The sequence below is a fragment of the Struthio camelus genome, chromosome 9 (assembly GCF_040807025.1).
Source record: "Struthio camelus isolate bStrCam1 chromosome 9, bStrCam1.hap1, whole genome shotgun sequence".
Lineage (NCBI taxonomy): Eukaryota > Metazoa > Chordata > Aves > Struthioniformes > Struthionidae > Struthio > Struthio camelus.
The window spans coordinates 19072248-19090714 of NC_090950.1; the positions used below are offsets into that span (position 1 = coordinate 19072248).

General features: G+C 45.7%; 1 protein-coding gene across 5 annotated transcripts in view; it reads left to right on the top strand.

The window, feature by feature from the left end:
• The first annotated feature begins 953 nt into the window (after positions 1 to 953).
• MB21D2 (Mab-21 domain containing 2) overlaps positions 954 to 18467 on the top strand; it is a 67481-nt gene continuing 49967 nt past the window's right edge. The window contains exons 1-2 of one of the 5 annotated variants that reach the window (XM_068954094.1): positions 954 to 998; positions 1944 to 2148. In XM_068954094.1, the coding sequence (XP_068810195.1) occupies positions 969 to 998; positions 1944 to 2148 (235 nt within the window). In that variant the 5' untranslated portion in view covers positions 954 to 968. Of the gene's footprint in view, positions 999 to 1240; positions 1312 to 1729; positions 2149 to 18467 lie in introns of those variants that run through there. The other 4 variants (XM_068954097.1, XM_068954098.1, XM_068954096.1 and 1 more) reach the window with 4 other exon arrangements.

An 18467-nucleotide genomic window follows, 5' to 3' on the forward strand; every position in this document is an offset into this window, starting at 1 on the left:
TAAGAGGGGCAGGAAGCAAGAGGCCTCCAGAGCGCAGGCAGGCAGCAGCCACAGCAGGCTTGGGAGGGCCTGGACTGAATCTGGTTAGCAGAAGTAACCCTGCTTGCAGAGAGCCATGGCAGGGCATGCCACCGCTGGCACTAGCTAAAAAACACTAATTGCTCTTCTGTAAGTGAGCTCCCACATCATGTTAATGCTGTCACTTAACTGTTTTGATTGGCAGGCTTTGCTGGGGAGGGAGATATAGGGAAGATGCTTGGTCAAAGCCAAACCTGGTGCTGGTCAGAAGTTCATGTCCCACGCAGCTGATTTCCAACTGCTCAGATGCTGAATGGAGCAATGTATGTAAGACGTGGCTGTGAGTGGTATCTGAACACAATAGGGCCTGTGTACCCAGCAGAGGGCATGTGCATGCACACACTGGCGCTCCAACCCTTACCTTTGGGACCTCATTTCCTAGACAATGAACATATCAGTGCCTTGAAAAACTGTGCAAGTCAATAAAGGACAAAGCTGGAGGCATCCGTCTTTCTCCTTTGAAAAGGCTATGGCTTCAGTTATGGGATCCAAATCCACCTTTGATTTTTATTCTTGCTCCAGATAAGGTCCCACTGCAAAAGGTGCTGAACTCCCACTTCTGATCAAGATTAGAGGTCCAGCAGAACCAGGCCAAGTTCCTGATCACAGGTCTAAATACTAGCATCAGTGTTTACTATGCATCTGGAAAACCAGCCTGTGACCTCTTTACACTGAGCTTAGTTCCACTTTCCTGCCTTTCTCTGGCTCCCTCATGCCTAATTTTGGTAGACGCATTCTGCCTTAGCCTGGCATTGAGCTGAAAGCTTTGTTTTCTGCCAAGAATCCTGAGAGAATAACTTGCATCCAGGCAGTTTGCATCAGTGCCACAGCACCTGAAGTGCTCTGTAGAAGGCTAATACAGTATGTTTGTAGGCTCCTTGGGCAGGAAGATGGCCAGTGCTTCCAGCGGATGGACGAAGGTAAATAATGCATCATGCTATATATGCTAGGTGATGGGACAAGGTGCAGCAGATCAGGCGAGAGGAAGAAAAGCATTCCAGGTTGAAAAGTTAGTAGGCACTAAAATATATATACAGAAAAAAAGAACTGCAGTATTGAAGATGAGGAAATGGATAGAGGTCAGAGGTCTGGGCTTCCTGCCACAGGCTCTCTGTTTGACCTCATACAAGTCTTCTGGGCTCCCTTTTCCCCTCCTGCCCTTTGTCTGTGTAGACTGCAGGAGCTTCTAGGCAGGGTTGGTCTGAAGTGCAGCAGTGAGGAAACTTTATCTTGGTCATTGCCTCTAAGACATACCATAAAATGACTCCATATGTATACATAAGGAGTGTGTGTGTGTGTGTGTGTGTGTGTGCGTGTGTGTGTGTGTGTATAAAATCTCTAGGATGTCTTACGGAGCAGAAAGGAATAAACACAAAATGTCCCCGAGAACATGTGGGAAGAGCAGAGTCCCAAGCTGGTTATTAACCCACTTGCAGGACAAGGCATTTGCTGAAGTTCAAAATTGGAGGGGGGGAAAAAAAGAAAAAGCAATTTTACACCGAGGCCGAGCTCTGCCCCAGCCTGAGCACCCGCCCGCCGTGACGCCGGCAGAGCAGCAAGCCCCCCCGCGGCCCCGCGCCGCGCGGCCCCGACCCCCCCAGCGCGGCGGCGGCGGGCGAGCGGGCGCGGCGCGGCGCGGCGCGGCGCGGCGCGGGCGGGGGCGCAGCCAGCGCGGCCGCTTGTTGATCGCGGCGCCCCGCGCCGCTCCGCGCCTCCTCGGCCCGCTCCGCGCCGCGCCGGCAGCCCCCGCGCCCGGGCTGCCGCTGTGCTGCGGCGCCGCTTCCATTCTTCCTTTGCAACCCCCTCTGTTTTTCTTTTCCTCTCTCCCTTTCTTTCCTTTTTTTTTTTTTTTTTTTTGCATGAAGATGGCGGCGCCTCTCGCCAGCAAGGCAGGGTCCGCCGGCACCAACAGCAAGCCTCCCTTCCCGGAGCTGGATTTCCGATCGGGAGCCAGGGTGGAAGAATTGAATAAACTCATCCAGGAATTCACCAAGCACGACCAGAGGGAGTACGACGACCAGCGAGCCCTGGAGATCCACACGGCGAAGGACTTCATCTTCTCCATGCTGGGTAGGGCAGGGACCGTGCGGGGCGGGGGCCGCGGACAGGGCTCCCCGGCGGTGCGGCACCGGCGGACCCTCTCCCGCGCCGCGCCGCGCCGCGCCGCACCAGGAACGGGCCAGGCTGGGCCGGGAGGTCTCTGGTCACAGGGCGAGTCTCTCCCCCGGCAAACTGTTTTTTCCTATCCGCTCCCTCCACCTTTTAGTAGCAATATATTTATAAGCACAGAGGAAAGGCTGGGTCGTAGAGCTAGCCAGTGCCCGAGAAACCCGCCGAGCGAGCGAGGGGCGAGGCGAGCCCGACCCTTTATTGTTTTTCCCTCGACTGTCAAGGCTGTAGGAAATACTTTTTTTTTTTTTTTTTTGGCTGCTTCTGTTGGTTATTAGACCGGCTGATGCTTTTACAGGAGTATCGCCCTGAACTGCATTTCTTGCTTGGGTTGCAAAACTTGCTGCAAGTGGAGCAAATCAGACTGTGGCGGGGGAGTCCTCATCAGCGTGAAACTTTGAATCGTAGGTAGGGATTCTTAAACTATAGTATAGCAAGTGCTGGCCGTTACAGAAATCACCTGGGCTCTGGCATGACTAAGGCTTATTAAGATTAACAGTGAAATGACTAATAATTCTCACTCTCTAGGCAGTCAGTTCCTGATAAATATTTACCTCATTTTGACTAAGAAATCACTCATCCAAATGGAAGGCTTCAAGATACGAAAGGAAGCTCTCTTACGTTTAGGTTGGACCTGGAGATCAGTCTTCCAGATTTGAATCAATATCCGAAACATTTTTGCATGTAAAATAAGAACCTGGGTAAACAGCAGGTGTGGCCAGTCAGTGGTTCTTTGTAGCTCAGAGGTGCGCATACACCCTTGAAGTGTATGTGGCACAACCCCAATTGGATTACTAATAGCCTATATCCTATTTCTCATTCAGAAGCACAGACATACTATATTGCAATAGTAATTATTTTCTGTAACAAAGGGGTATCCTATCCGGAAATCACTGATCAATTGCTTCTTCTGTAACCAGAAACATACCTACGCGTACTAAATCAGCATTTACCTGCCAAACTCGTTGTCTTGTAGGCTACCTGAAAAAGCATAACTGCCTGCTTTGGGGTTTGCACAGCCGATTTCATGCATGTTTTGCTTTTTCATGCAGGGCTGGACAGGATACAGCAGACTAAATTTAGCTTGAGAACAAGGACAACAAGTTAAAAAGTCAGTAGCCTGTATATTTATAATTGCTGTTATAAATATTTTCCCTTCCTGTTTAAAAAAATGATGTGATGAAACATGGGTTACATCAAAGTCCATAGGAGTTTTGTTATTGAAAACGTGACCCTAAGGAAGTCATCCACTACGATGATCTGATACATCTTTCAATCAGGGCTTTAAATAACTGACTGAGAAAGCAGGGCTGGATGGGATGAAGCAAAGAAGAGAGGGGAGAAAAAGGCCCAAACTGCAGTTTTGGGTGTGTGGGCAGTGTATAGAGAAAGCTTTATATTGCCCTATTTAAACATTGCTAGTCTTTGCAGAGGACAAGGACCAAAGCGTTTCTTTTTCCTGCCTGCACTGACAAGAGAAAACAATAGCAGAAAGACAGAAAACTGGACTGTAGCATTCCTTGTATTTCTCTGCAAATGCACCTAGATGCCTTGCCGTTCATTAAAATGGTGAGCCTAAGGCTATTTAGGACTGACATAATAATTTATGTGGCTGGCTTTATTGGTATAAAGGGCGGGAGATGAGCCTTATTCAGTTCTACAAGTATAAGCTAAAATGGGGTTTAAACAGGAGGTGCATTCCTGTCTAAGTCACATCTGGCAATTAACAGTGAGACCTGTTCCTGAAAAAGGAAGAGTCTTCAGGACCAAGCGCAGGTCAGAAAAGCAGATGGAGTGTCTGATTTTTCTGGGTTGGCCTCAAAGGTTGCATTTCTGGATCAGACCCTTCTTAGTCGGAGCAGTGCTCCTGGCTTGAGAGCAGCTTAAATCTAAAAGAATTTAACTCACTAATATAAATAGCTCTTTCCCCTGTGCCTGATCTATCCCATACGTACTGCTCTTATCTCATCGGGTGATGACAGGAAAATTAAACGTAGCTTTCCTGATTTAATTACATTGGTGTGTAATTGGTCGATGAATGATAGGCAAGGAGACTTTGTGCAGATTCTCCGGTATTGGTACTCAGGATGACTTGGCCTCTGGGTCAGATCTTTGCTTTTTGTCTATATTAACTCCTGTTCCTCTGTGTGTTATCTTGCGCTGGCTATTGACATCCGAACTCTGGGAGATCTCAGGAGTTGTGCTATGATAAAACTAGGGAGAGGTCCTGCTAGTCATGCCTTTGTCCAAAGTCTTGTGCCTCAAGCTTTGGAGCAGGACTGTAAATGACCCACTAATCTGCTGATCAGCAGAGGAATGAGTGTTTTCTGGATGTAGTCAGTTCTTGGGCATCTCATCATAGTTGCCAAGACAATACGGTCTTGCTAACACCCTACCTGAAACAACACATGTCTTTTGGAGGGCCTCTACTGGGTAACTTCCCATACTCATGCTGAGCTGTGCCTGAGGATTACTTGTCACTTTGACACAGGTATTACTGAGCCTCAAAGGAGGGGACGCCTATATTAGCCAAGGAAGGGAGTAGAGGAAAGTCTTGTGCTCTGGGCAGTGGGCTGACTGGGGGTGACCAGGAACCAAGTCTCTCCCTGCCAGCCATGAGCCAGGCTAATTACTTCTTCTCACTGTTTCTCAGGCTTTTTGTGTTTCAGGTGAGATAAACAAGTGTTTTTAGTAAGTGATGATGTTGTAGTCAGTTATATTTCGATTTTTAAAGCACTTGCTGCTACTGTGATGAGAGGCGCTTCTTTAATAAAGAGTTCCTCTCTTTCAGTTCAGCGCCTAAATAAAAATGTGTTGTAATACACAGATGTGCTATGAGACTTTTAAAAACCGCATGTATTATGCTCTTGAGAACTAGAACATTGCATATTAAATAGCCCCTTGGAATTTCCAGTGCTAATGCTGTCTCAAACCAGCTCTGTTATTAGGGTTACTGACTCGTTTTACTTCTCAACAAGGAGAGGGGGGAAAAGAAAGAGCAAGGAGGTATGAATAAATATAGGCTATACAGAGCTATTTCCTCCCCTCCAGGTGCACACTGGCATTCAGTCTTTTGGAGCAGTTCTCAGGCTCTTCAGATTGGTATTTTATTTCCCTTTCCCATCATGTGACTTTTTCTTCTCTATAAAGAGTCAGGAGAGGGATGCTCAAGACACATCATGCCCTTCTTTTTGTTCTCATTGGCCCCTTCCCCCCAAATTAGGGAAAAGACTGGTTTAAAATGGTGCTAAAGTGCGTTTTTTTTTTTTTTTTTGGAAGGCCTCTGCTGTACTTTTTTGTCACCTCAGTGGTTGCATCTTGAGTCTGCAGGAGAGGTCTGGAGCTGCCTGCCCAGGCCTGCAGAACCCCACAGCCCGGCCTGGTGAGAGTTTGCAGCCAACTGCAACTTAGAGCTGTTGACAAGACCTCTAGAGAGCTTGTAGCAGCACCTGATATGGGAGAGGCTGTGAGCCTATTCTGAGAGTGCTTCTTGGCTCTCAGCTTCGACGATTTGCCTTTTCTGTGGCGTCTTCCCAGGGCTGAGCTGGGTGTTCTGGTAGGTGTCTGTGACAGAAGCAAGCCTCGTGGTGAAGGTATAGCTGGCATCAGCAAAAGATTTCTGCTGCCAAAACCAGCTTCCAGGATGGAGTGAGTTACCCTGCTGGGTTCCTGCATCTGTAGCAGGGTTTCCAGCTGTTTCTTGGACCGATGACTCCTAAAACATGTGCAATGGAGGTGCAGATTGCTGTGCTGAGAACACAGGCATCCTGACAACTGCTTGCTTTCATTACCTCCTTTTACAAGGGAAGCATTTCACGGCCTCCTGTGTTCCTGAGCTCTATATATCAGAACGACACTGATAGTGTGACTCTGTTATGTGGGTCTGTGTGGCAATTTTTTCCCCTTTCTCTAACTGGCACAACTTGGCTGATGAAACCTTCTGTTGCAGACTAGACTTTTGGCATTGTTGGAAGTATTGCCTGTTTGTCTACGATAAACCACAGAAATTCTCTGGTTTCTGTTGTAGCATTGAGCTGATGAAATAGCAACAGGATTGCAGTGATCTCTCTAGGGTTAAGTCTTTTGTGTGTGTGCGTGCCTTCTCTCAAGAGAGGCCAATCATGATAGGAGCGCACTGTACTCTGAGGCCTATGTTAATAGAGGCTCCCTGCTGACATTCCCTGTGCTGCTGAATGCATAATGCACAGCTGTTAAAAAGAACCTTACTGTATTGCAGAATTCATTTCTGGCTTCTGTCGGGCCACTTTTCCCTGCAGGCCTCCAGTTTCTGTATTTGTAGATAAGGTTGAGCTCTCTTGTTTTAAGGGACAGAGTACTATGGTGATATAGAATGCTAGGAAGGCATTGGTAGCTGCTATTTGGTTGTAGCTTGCAAAAGTCAACCCATTTCTTCCATCCTTGGGATTTCTTTCTGTGTAACTGGTTAAAAAGGATCTGTAGCCTCCTCTGTGTCTTTGTTTAAAGGAATTGCTGCATGTGTGCAGTGAAAATAGCTTGAAAATCTTTCTCTCAGTTTGCTTTGAGATGCTGGTACTTCACTTGCTCAACTACTGTTTTGAAACATTAGGCTGTGATGCAAAGCATGTAGTGTAATAGCTAGGAACATGTCCTGAGGGCACAAATTCTTGTGGCAGGCTTGTCAGACTGCCCACCGCCTGTTCCTTCAGTCTGTAGAAATATTTGCAAAAGATTTGGGTGAATGCTTGCCAAGCCCAATTATGCAGTTATGTTTTAAGGGCAATTTTATAATTACAGTGGATGGTAACCGGGATACATGAATTAATTGTTGGGGTTTTTTTGACTTTTCCTTTTTTTTTCTTCCACATGACTTTGCATGAACACTAAAACATTCAGAGCAGTTCTAGTCAGAAACCTGTTGTTCAACTTTCTTTTAGCCAGCTGGCTATTTTTATAGGTGAATCTAAATTAAAGGCAAACACAACCTTGTTCAGGAAGGCTGGAGGACATGTTTTATTACAGCTTTGATGATTTATAAGACAGATGTGCACTTGGAGATCCAGAGCAGCCCACAGGCAGAGCCTAGCCTGTAATCTAGAGGAGACTGAGGATGTAAGAGTCCTACCTGCACTTTTCAGAGGGAATCTCCAAGCTGTAAAAGTTTCTTGGATAATTGGCACCGTCATCTCTAATTTTGATTTGACAAATGCCAGACCCCTTCTGGCTTTGACCAACTCCTGTACAGCCCAAATATTTGCATCTTTTCTCTGGTCCTGACATGTACAGTCTTGCTCCTGTACATGTCCCAGTCTTTTTACTGCAAAGAGAGTTTTCCCAGGTACCTCTCTAAAACCTTTCCCCATCTTGCCTTCTCCATTCACAGCAAACCCTAGCTGTTTGTACTCTGCAAGATTAGTTAGGTGAGAAAGTGCCAGGAGGAAGCATGCTTAAAACCATAAGATTAGCTCTCAACACCAGTCAAGGGAAGCTTTAGTTGCCAGGGCTGCTACAGCATGACCCTGTGAACAGCGAACGAGGTGACAACCACCGTTCCAGGCATGTCTTTATGGGACCTTGTGGGGGCAGCTGCAGGTGGAGGCTCTGGGAATTCCTGCCCCTTGAGCATGAGCATTGCCAAATGAGCCATTGGGTCCATTACCTGTGGCTGGGTGATGTTAGTGTTTCTGAGAAGGCAGCAGCAGCCTCCTCATTAGAATATGTGGATGCTAGCTTTGGGAGAAAGAGCTGTAGCTTATTTGCTATGAAAAGAGAGGTTGAAAAATTTAGAATGTTATGCAGGGTGACATCCTTCCTGAGCCAGGTTTTTCCTTAACAGCTTTAAGCTGGGATGGGTTAAGTTCGATATTCCGAAGGAAAACCACTACTTTTGCTACTTACAGTAGCTTTGTCAGCTATAGTCTGAACAAGGAGATAAAAATCCCAGAGAGTAACCATTCGTTCATCTGTACAGTGTACTCTATTACATGTAGACTTTCTTTAACTTACCTGTCCTTGAGGTAAGAAACAAGCAATATAGCAGATGGAGCACTGAGGAAGCGAAGAGGGGGAGCTGCCCTATTTTTTTCCTAGGAAGAGCATGGGATCTGTAATGGGAGCTAAAGCAGAGCACAGCTTTGGATGTGGTGCTCACAGAGCTTCTGCTGTTAAGGAAAGGGGAGTGTGCATGCATGAGAGTGAGGGTGTGGGAGCTGAGAAATGTTCTTCAGGTGAATGTCTCTAGTTGTTTGCCTGGGTCTTGTTGTGGTCACTGATGATGTGATGTGAGTTCAAGAGACTCTAAACTGAAGCCTTATTGAAACTTACAGCCTCACTTCGTACGTTCTCCATCCTAACTGTGGATTTCTGTATCCAGTGAAGTTTTATGACTCCTGATAGCACAACTCTGTCTTACCATACCACTAACAAAAACATGGGGTTTGGATTCTTTCTTTGCTAATATAACTGGAAGGCAGCTTATGAAACATTCAAAATAAATCTTTCAGCAGCTTTTGATGTTCCAGTTGACAGATGCTGCTATGGATTTTGCTTGCTTTATTAAAGAGATCTCCACTGTTTCCTTTCATTTCTAGCATGCTGTTGCATTCCTTTTTATTGTGAATAGCAAATGTCCTGAATGGATTAATCTGGATTTCTTTTTGGACTTTGGTACTTGAGCCAACCTAACAGGTTCCTGAATCATGTGTTTCCACATTAGATACATTTCCTGCACTTCTTTCAGAGCACTATTTCAATGACTTTCTGGTTATAAGGGAATTAAAATCTGCTGTAGCTTTCAGTTTGAGGGAGATTCCTTCCCCTCTCCTCACCATATTTGAGTACTGAGCTTTTAATAAGCACTAGAGGCTAAGGAAGCTACAACAGTCCTGCAAATGTATTGTGTTCTATCTGCCAGACAGTACGATTTTAGTCTAATTTTAGAGCATTTAGTTAGAAGGTGGTTAATGCATTTCGTTGTGAGCATGCTGGTGTCAAAAGTACAATTTGCATACCATAAATGGGGGCTGATTAATTACATTAAGGTTCAGAACATCTGTGTCTTGGAAACAGTGTTGGTAGCTTCTCCCACCCACTTATTTTCAGGTCTCAGGAAAGAAGTTTGCCCAGCGCTAGGTGGCTTCAGATTGTAGAGCGGGAGATGGTGGCACCCATTTCTCAGCAGAAAAATGGTTCTGTGGGTAAAACACTGAGTCAGGACACCATAGACCTCTGTTCTCTTCTGAGCTGCCCTGCAACTCACATAGCCCTGTGCAAGTTTGCAAATGTAATGATATGTTGTGGGACTGCAGTACTATCAGAAGCCTTCCCCCATCTCTGCTTCAGCTCTCTGTGAAAATGCAGTACTTGTGCCCTCTCTTAGTACTTGCTTAGCCTCTGAAAAGCTTTGTGGTAGAGGTACACTGACCACTTCAGGGTAGCTGTGTTCCTGCCTGACTGCAACTAATAATACTTCCCCCCCATCCCCAATTAAATACTGAAATCTGAGAGTTTGAGCCCAAAGCTGTCTTGGGTTCTGTGGCTAGCAATGCTATAGGAATTAAACTCTTGTTACAGACTTCAGTCATCCTTTGCTGCAGAGAGGACTGAAGAACTGTACCAGTTTGGCCCAGCAGTATCGGAAAAATGAAGCAGCGCAGTGTTACCATTCTTCAAGCTGGGATGGCTTAGCCATGCAACTCTCTGAGACTGTAGCTGGAAAAGGAGGTCCATTTTTGAGAGCCAAGCTTCAGAAAGCATTCAGATACTGAAAGCAGGTTGTTGCCCTGTCATTGTGTGTTGAGCTAGTGGTTTTGAGATCAAGTGCAGTTTAGCCTCTGAGAGAGAGATTACAATCTGACCTAGTTAGGCTCTTCTAGCAGGTAATCTTATTTTATACTGAAAGGATCCCAAAGCTCTGACAAATTAGTTTAAAGAGTACATCCTGGTTTACAGTCTGTGAGCCAATACAATTTGGTAGAGTCTGGCAATGTTAGGCAGTAGAAAGCAGCAGTTTGGGACAGAAAGCAAGGGAAAAATGCCAGACATGGCCAAAGCTAGGAATTCGAGAAGGACCTGGGAGTCCTGGTGGACAACAAGTTAAACATGAGCCAGCAATGTGCCAAGAAGGCCAATGGTCTCCTGGGGTGCATTAGGCAGAGTGTTGCCAGCAGGTCGAGGGAGGTGATCCTGCCCCTCTCCTCAGCCCTGGTGAGGCCTCACCTGGGATACTGTGTCCAATTCTGGGCTCCCCAGTAGAAGAGAGGCATGGCCCTACTGGAGAGAGTCCAGCGGAGGGCTACAAAGATGATTAGAGGAGACTGGAGCACCTCTCCTCTGAAGAAAGGCTGCGAGAGCTGGGCCTGTGGAGCCTGGAGAAGAGAAGACTGAGAGGGGATCTGATCAATGTGTACAAGTATCTGAAGGGAGGGTGTCAAGAGGATGGGGCCAGCCTCTTCTCCGTGGTGCCTAGTGACAGTTCAAGAGGCAACGGTCACAAACTGAACCGCAGGAAGTTCCGTCTGAAACCTGAGGAAAAACTTCTTTTCTGTGAGGGTGACCGAGCACTGGCACAGGTTGCCCAGAGAGGCAGTGGAGTCTCCTTCGCTGGAGATATTCAAAACCTGCCTGGATGCGATCCTGAGAAATATTCTCTAGAGGCCCCTGGTTGATCAGGGGGGTTGGACTAGATGATCTCCGGGTGTCCTTTCCAACCTCAACGCAAACAACTCTGTAATTCTGCTAGGGTTACTGTAAGAAACTGCGAGAAAATTGTTTTCTGGCTACTGACACCTTTCTAAGGTCATGATTTAGATAAAAAGTAGAGGTTCATGTGTAGGATGTTTTTGGTCTTCTTAGAACTTCTCTACTGTGGCTTTCAGTCAGACTGTGTGGAATTTCTTCCGCCCACTGACGGAATGAGACCTCATAAATGAGTTTGTCCAGAATTGCTGAGTAGCTAGGGAACGGCAGTTGCAACCAGAAATAAGTAAGTTGGTTCCTGCTTTGCCGCAAAAGCTGTTAGGCCATGTGCTTTTTCTGTTCTAAAGTGTTTTGACTCTGCCATACGTGTTGTAGGATCTTTTGATGCTGCTCTACACGTCTCTCAAGGAAGGATGTTTTTATTCAGTGCTGAAAATAAGATCTTGGTTAGAAGGTCAGTGACTGAAATTATGAGGAAGTGATTGTATTAAACAACTATCAAAAAAGTTAAGGCAAACACTGTAATCAACTTATGTGCTTTTCCCTCCAGCAGTGCTTCACTTTGCATTTCAGTGGTTCTCTTGACAAGCTGGTGGTGCTTTGGGTGATCCAGGGATGCAATGGAGCCTCCTCCTGGAAAAGAATCCTGTGCTAATAGCTCTGACTCGGCCTGATCCACAGAATAGATGCTTGGAGATATTTCAAGTTTGTTTTGTACCTCGCTAATTAATCTATAACTTAGTGGTAGAACAGCAGGAAAGCTGCATTTGCTGACACTTCATGATATAATGATTTAATCCTTTGTGACACATTCCTGCTGAGTGTCAAAGCTGATAACTCTAATCTCTGTCCCTAGTTCAGTGTGACAGGAACCTGTTCTAGAGAGCATTTTGCAGGAGTTCACAAGCTCTTGTAGGCACTTTGAGACCTATTTCTGTAAACTTTTTTGTGCCTTGCCATGTGTGATATACAGCATTGCCTGGTGCACTGAGCGGTCTGGAGTTGAGTGCAAACAAAGAAGCTAACTGATTACATTCAAATGAAATAGGGCTTGTCTTGGGTGGAAGGGGAAATAGGCTTACCTCCTTCTAAATACGCTTCTTTTGCCAGCATTCGGAGCATTGCAGTTATACTGGTTAAGAGGTGCCTAAACCCTCTGGTCTTTGTTATCTGTGATTCTGCAGCCTGGGTATGGATGCCGATCTCTACACCGAGATAAGCGTACAGCTAGTCTCTAGTGTTCAATCCCTATGATGCAACCAGCAGAGCAAGCTTCTGTTCTAGTGTGAACAGTCAATGTTTGGGAAGAATTGCTGGTTGTTTTAAACTTTTGGTTGATTGGTATTCATAAAACAATTTGCAGCTCTGCAGATAAAGGAGAGAATGTCATTGTAACAACTCTTCAGGGGCTCTGTTGCCTTCCATCTCTGAAATCTGCCTTTTGAAAGTTGCATACAGTGTGGTGAATGGCAGATCAGGTGTTGATATCAGTCCCTTGATATTTGGGCCTCAAAGCTTAAGTTCCTGAAATGTCTGTATTTCATAGAGAGTAAGAGCAACCATATGCTCAGCAATCACTGACCTGAGGAAAATAGTAAGAACACAAGTCTTTCTGCAAGTGCAGCGTGTCTTTGAACAAGCTGCATCTTTGGAATTAAATGGCTACTTTTTTTCTGCATGCAAACTATAATGCGCCTCTAGTTGCAGTAAAGAGAGAAAGGAGCTATTAGGAAACCTTGAAATTCCTAAAGACTAGATTTGACTGAGCATCTGTCAGAGGTTTGATTTTTTGTGCCAGGTTGTCTGTAAAAGCTTAACTCCGTGTTCCTAGTTTTCCCTGGTATCCTGGTATAAAGCATGCAGGTGAGGCAGCAATGTTAAACTGAAGAAGATGATTTTCACACAGGCTTGTAATAGCAAAGAATGAATATATCTATTCCTTGCAATTGTCTTGGGGGGACAGGGGGATTCTTGTGTACTATGTAATGGTTACCAAAAAACACTTAGCAAAAGTACTTGCAGATTATCAGAGCTGCAGACAGTTAAGCTACAAGTTAACCTGAAAGCCCAAAGGAAAAAAAAAGTGTCTTTGATCTTCCTAAACCTAAATTCTGCCTCTGGAAACATAGAGCACTCTTGAGTTACTTTACAGAACAGACAGCCCCTCTCACTCCCCCACTCCAGCTGCAGACAGGAGGTTTAGAATAATCTTTTTATCTAAGCTGCATCTTAACAATGCAGGTAAAGAAATTAGCTTATCTAAAAATCTGCTGTTATGCTGGAACCAGCCCTCCTCACTTGTGTATATGAATCACTTCAGTCTATTGTGCTGGTAAGCATCACTTGTGAGTTCTCTTTTTTTTTAACTAACTCTTTCTTTACCTTGGAAATGCGTATGTGCCTTTGTTTTTATTTTTTTGTCTTATTTTGCCCAGAGCAAATAATTTAGGTGGAAACATTCTGTTATTCAAGTTCAGTGATGATAGTGCTCTGGAGCGTGGGAGAACCCATTTGAGAAGTGATATAGCTGAGGTGTGCAGGGAGAATCTCATCCCCATTCAGCAGAGCTATTCTACTGTGACAGGTTTGGCTGTGCCAAGGCCAGCCCTGCTTGGCAAGGGTTGTAGGAGTCCAGTGGAGGGGATTTCTGTCTGAGGGAGACAGGAGCGGGACAGACGAATGAAGAAAATCCCCAGACCCACAGCATGTTGATAGACCTCCTGTTGTTCCTAATTCGCCTCTATAAATAGCACTACTTTCTGCTGTTGTGAACCAAGACAATAATAAATAACAGTCCTTAGCATTTGTACACCACTTCACAATCTTCAGAGCGTTCACCACACGTTAACTAATTCAGTCGAGATGCAAATGTTCTGTGAGCGAAGCTGCTCTTCTTGCTACCCAGGGGGACCTTTCCTTACAGCTGGGACAAGGCTTTTCTTTTTCCTCTTAGCTGGAGCTGATGGCAAGAAAGTTCTCTCCAGGGACTGTATCTTTCTTCCCGAAGTTTCTAAGCCTTTGAATATGCCCTTGCCTGCACAGGAATTGGACTACTCCCCAGTCATATATGGTACTGTTAAGAAAATTATGCCGGAGACTTGCCTACCAGTTCTGTGCCATAAAGATGTGGACGTAGAGTTAACAAGTACATGGCTCCAGAAACTGTTGAGTTTGCTAAGGTTGCTGTTGCAGTGAGTGCATCTCTCAAGACTTGTGTAAGGCCTGTGGGAAACATCATCTCCCATGGATCTCAAGACTGTTCCTGCCAATGACCTCACAGCAGCTCCGTGCAAAAATATGTGGAGGGGAATAAACATCTTTCAGTTCTGACCATGCTAAATCATCAGGCCACAGGCTAAATGAAATTTAGAATGCTTCCTGGATGGTGCTGGTCCATATTTCTCTAGATCCAGCACCTGCTAAAGCACCCATCTGTCTTTTGGGGCTGGAGAAAGCCCAACAGGAGGCCTATTGCCTGATAAGAGTTGTGTTTTGGGGAGTTTGTCCTGTTGTTCACAGTCCTGAATCCCAAGCATGGACTAATACTTGCAGTAGTAGGAATCTAATTTGTCTGGCCTTTGACTGAATTTCTGCCTTGACATTTTCTGTGTGCGTGTGCAGTGGTGGTGGTGGGGAGTTTGATGCGTCTTTGTGCCTTTGAGCTGGAAATGACTAGTTCCACTCTTTATTTGGGTGAATTGCATTTCTTGTTAGCATCCCATTAAGGGGTCTAGGAGATAAGTGTCTTTCCTTATCAGGGTCACATAATGACCTACTTTTAGTGGTTTACTTTGGAAATAACTTTTTAAGAGTCTTTGTAAACTGGTGCCTGGTGCTGTAGCAGTGCCTGTGTGCTCTGTACTTATAACCTTCTTTCTAACCTGTGAGGTTTAGTCATAACTAGGTGACAGCACTTCTGGATTGACTCTTTGTCTAACAGCTAGAAGAAGTGGTGCCTATAGGTTTGACCTGAGACTGATTCGGAAAGGAGAGCATAGGTTATAATTTTTATAAAAATGGTTGTACAGACAGGAACGCCATTAACCTCTTAGTGACCTAATTATACAGGGAGGTAGCAGCACATTTTGAGATGAAAGCTCTCATTTTGCTACAGCTTTCCCTTCACCCAGCTGCACATGGGAGAATAACAGAGTGATGCAGAGTTTTTGCGGGTGATGATTACTCTTTCAATGGCTTTGATAGCCTCATTTTCTCTTTGAAGTTAATATGCAGATTGCTGGGTGGCATCACTCAAACTCACTGGCTGACGGAGCTGCTGCTTTATGTGAAGTGTCTCTCAGACAACTCATTCCCTGGTCAAACAGCACGTTGGCTTCTGTCACGACACGTTTTAAGGGAGCTGATCAGCTGAAGGAGCAAGATATTTTAACAGTTTATTATTAGCACTGTAGCTGCCAAATACAGCTCTGAGTCTAAGACTGAAAATATTCCCATTAAATGCTGGGTATGAATGGCTAAAAAAAGGATTTTGTGATTAGACTAGCAGAGTGATTCAATTTGTCATAGAACTTCTACAAAATAATAGAAATTAAGTGTCTACTTGTGCAGTTCATTTTCTCCAATTGCTACTTGTGTTCCAATGCTGGAAATACGGGGGATTTGGGAACTTTCTTTCACTTTTATATTTTCCTGCTACAGTTTGGGCTTCCCTGCTACATTTGAGCTCTGTTTTTCCTAGCATTAGTGTGCCATGTTTTTTTTAATGGCCAGAAATCAAATGTTTGTTTCCATTTCTCTTCAGTTCTAAAACTCTGAAAGGTTTAGTGACTCTTTCCTCTTCTGAAGTTAGGACAAAATAAGCTTAAAGCATTGGTCTTTGTTTTCTCTTGTGTCCCTTCCTTCCACTCCTCTTTCTCTCCATAGGAGCAGTGTTTGTGGACAGGTATAGAGAACTTCCAAGCATTTTTCTTCTGCATTTCTAATTTCTGACTGTGCTTTTCTCTCTAAAACACTCCCCTGCCCATCCTGTTCCAAGGGATTAGGTCCAACAACCAAAATCTAAAATATCCTCATTTTTTCCTGCCTTCCTCGCCAGGCTTAGCTGTACCGCCTAGCTGAACAAACCCCACCTTTGTCTTTGCTTTGGACGAAGAAACAAGCAGGCTTGTTGATTCCTGCTGCATTAACACGATCCTCCTCCCTCACGCTGATGTAGTGGTTGTCGGGGCGGGGTGGGGTAAGGCGGAAGCTGCTTGCTGCTGTTTTCATGAGACCTCCCAGGAGGCTGCTGCAGCAAAGATCTCCTGCACTCAGGCCCCAGAGACCTTACAGCACTTACTTGGGCTGTAGCAACCGGAGAAGCACAAGCAAAAAAACCCTTTGTGCAATAGTGCATGGAGAAGGGATACTGAGGGCGCTAGGCTGAGAATGCTGAAGACTCCCAAAAGAAAGCCCCAGAGAGACACGGGGTGGTGTCCATGCCCTGACCTCTGTCCCATGGCACATCTGAACCTGAACCCCCAGCTAACAACCCCTGAGCCACTAAGCAGCCTGCTCGGAGCATGCCTGCCTGCCCTGGGGAATTTCAGGAATGTGGACTTCAGCCCAGTGTGGGGCTGCCGCTGCTCTCCCTCTGTTCCACCGAGAGCTTTAGAAGCTGCGGTGGGGTTGGTATCGCCATGATAAAGCCCCATTGTAACTGTTTGCAGCGTTCTTTAATTAAAGATGTATTTTCCTGGGTAATGTTCCATTAGAACAGCAGGAGCCAACATCAAAGAACTGGCGAGAGGCCTCTTCCCTTCCCTGGCACAGCACAGCTTCACCCCTCTCCCTCCACCACTCCCTCTCCCAATCCCTTTGTTTTTAGGGCATTAAAACTTCAGTGACTAGGCTATTGAAGAGGCTGCAATTAGTGGTCTGTTGCCCCCAAATTGCAGTTTCATTTAAGGGGAAATTTATCCTCCTATTGATCTAAGCAGGTAAAAGGCGAAAGTATGGGGGAGGATGAAGCTAGTATTGCTGATGCAGACCTCTCCCCTTTGCTGTCCCCTGTGTGCTAAAGCAGCCCCGTTTTTAGTCTCCAGCTACGTGAATTGCTCCTGCTGGAGGATATGGGAGGTCTGCTGTTGACCCCTATGGGAGCAAGATCCCTTAAGCTGGTCCTAAAAACCCTATGGCCTGCTTGGCTGTGTTCACAGTTCTGTGTCTTGTGTGGCCTAGCTCTGCATGCATCTCATACAGTGAGGCAGCCTGAGGCTGTGGTTTTGTGCTCTAGCTGCAGATATGGCAGCAGGAGATGAGAGAATGCCCTGCTTAGTCCCCTTTTGTACTTCTCGTGGGTAGTAAAAGGTCCTCCTCTTTGCATTCGAAACCTGCTGACACAGGGAAGCAAAAAAAAAATGTGTCCTCAGCATAGCAGGGCAGCCACGTGACTGGCATCTCTGAAAGACCTCAGCAGCGTATCTGGGAGTCCCATCCCAACTCTGCCAACACAGAGTTCATATACATGCAGGCATTCTGTGCCACACTTGATTGCGGAAAAGTGATTCAAGCCATCTCAGGTACTAACTACAGTATAACCAGCAAACTGGACCCAAATGAGAGCCCAGTGATTCTATAGGAAAATATAAAGTTATTTTTAGGGTTGTTGCTATTCTGTCTTGCACCGGGGAGGGTAATGCCCCAGTTTTGTACTGAAGTTCATCACTGTTCTGCCTTATTCCTCACTTATTGGTCCTACCTATTTTAACTGGCAAATATTGGTTGCAGACCCCCTGGGCTTGAGTACCTCTGTCCCAGCCCTGTGTCTTCCTGCCTAGGTGCTGGAGAACAGCATACTTTGAGACAATCCGGGGCTTGTGTTTCTCTACAAAATATACTTACAAGTGATGCTGGTCGCCTTGCAGCAGAGCTATTTCTGTCTTGCTGATGGCCTGGCTTGCAAGCTGAAAATGTCTGGATAGAATTTATTATGCTCCGACCATTAAATTTTAAAAGACTCTTAATGGTAGATGTTAAATCACTGCTGTCCCGGTTCCAAGCACTGTGCAAAGTTCCCAAGTTCTTAGGAAAGCATTTCACCTGCCCACAGTCTGTGACAACCCTTGGTTTCTGAGAAGGACAACCTCAGGTTACAGGGCTGTTCACAGGACAAGCAAGCAGTCGTTTGGTGATGGACCTGTATGCTGTCTGACCGGTGGCTGGCCAGTGTCCCATGCATCTGGCTGGCTTTAGTGAGCAGAGCCAGGCAGATCTGGTGCAGCTGTGGTGTGAAGGAGAGATGTTTGTGTTGGTGTCTGGGTGCAAGCACTCCGCTGGGACGCGGGGTTTGCATGGCTCCACTCTTGTCTTTGTTCCTCCCTGACTGAAGCATCTTTGTAATAGCAAGCAAACAAGTCCAGTGTTTTACACTGAGTTGCTTACAGCAAACTATTTGATTTTTGTACATGCCTAATAAATATTGAACTGTTCGGTGTTGTCACTCAGCGTGGTTTTGTCTCTTGCTGTCGGGCACCTCTTTAGCTTTCCCTTAAGGCTGGGGAAACGTTGCCACGAGGTCTGGTGACTTGGTGAACTGTGAAGGC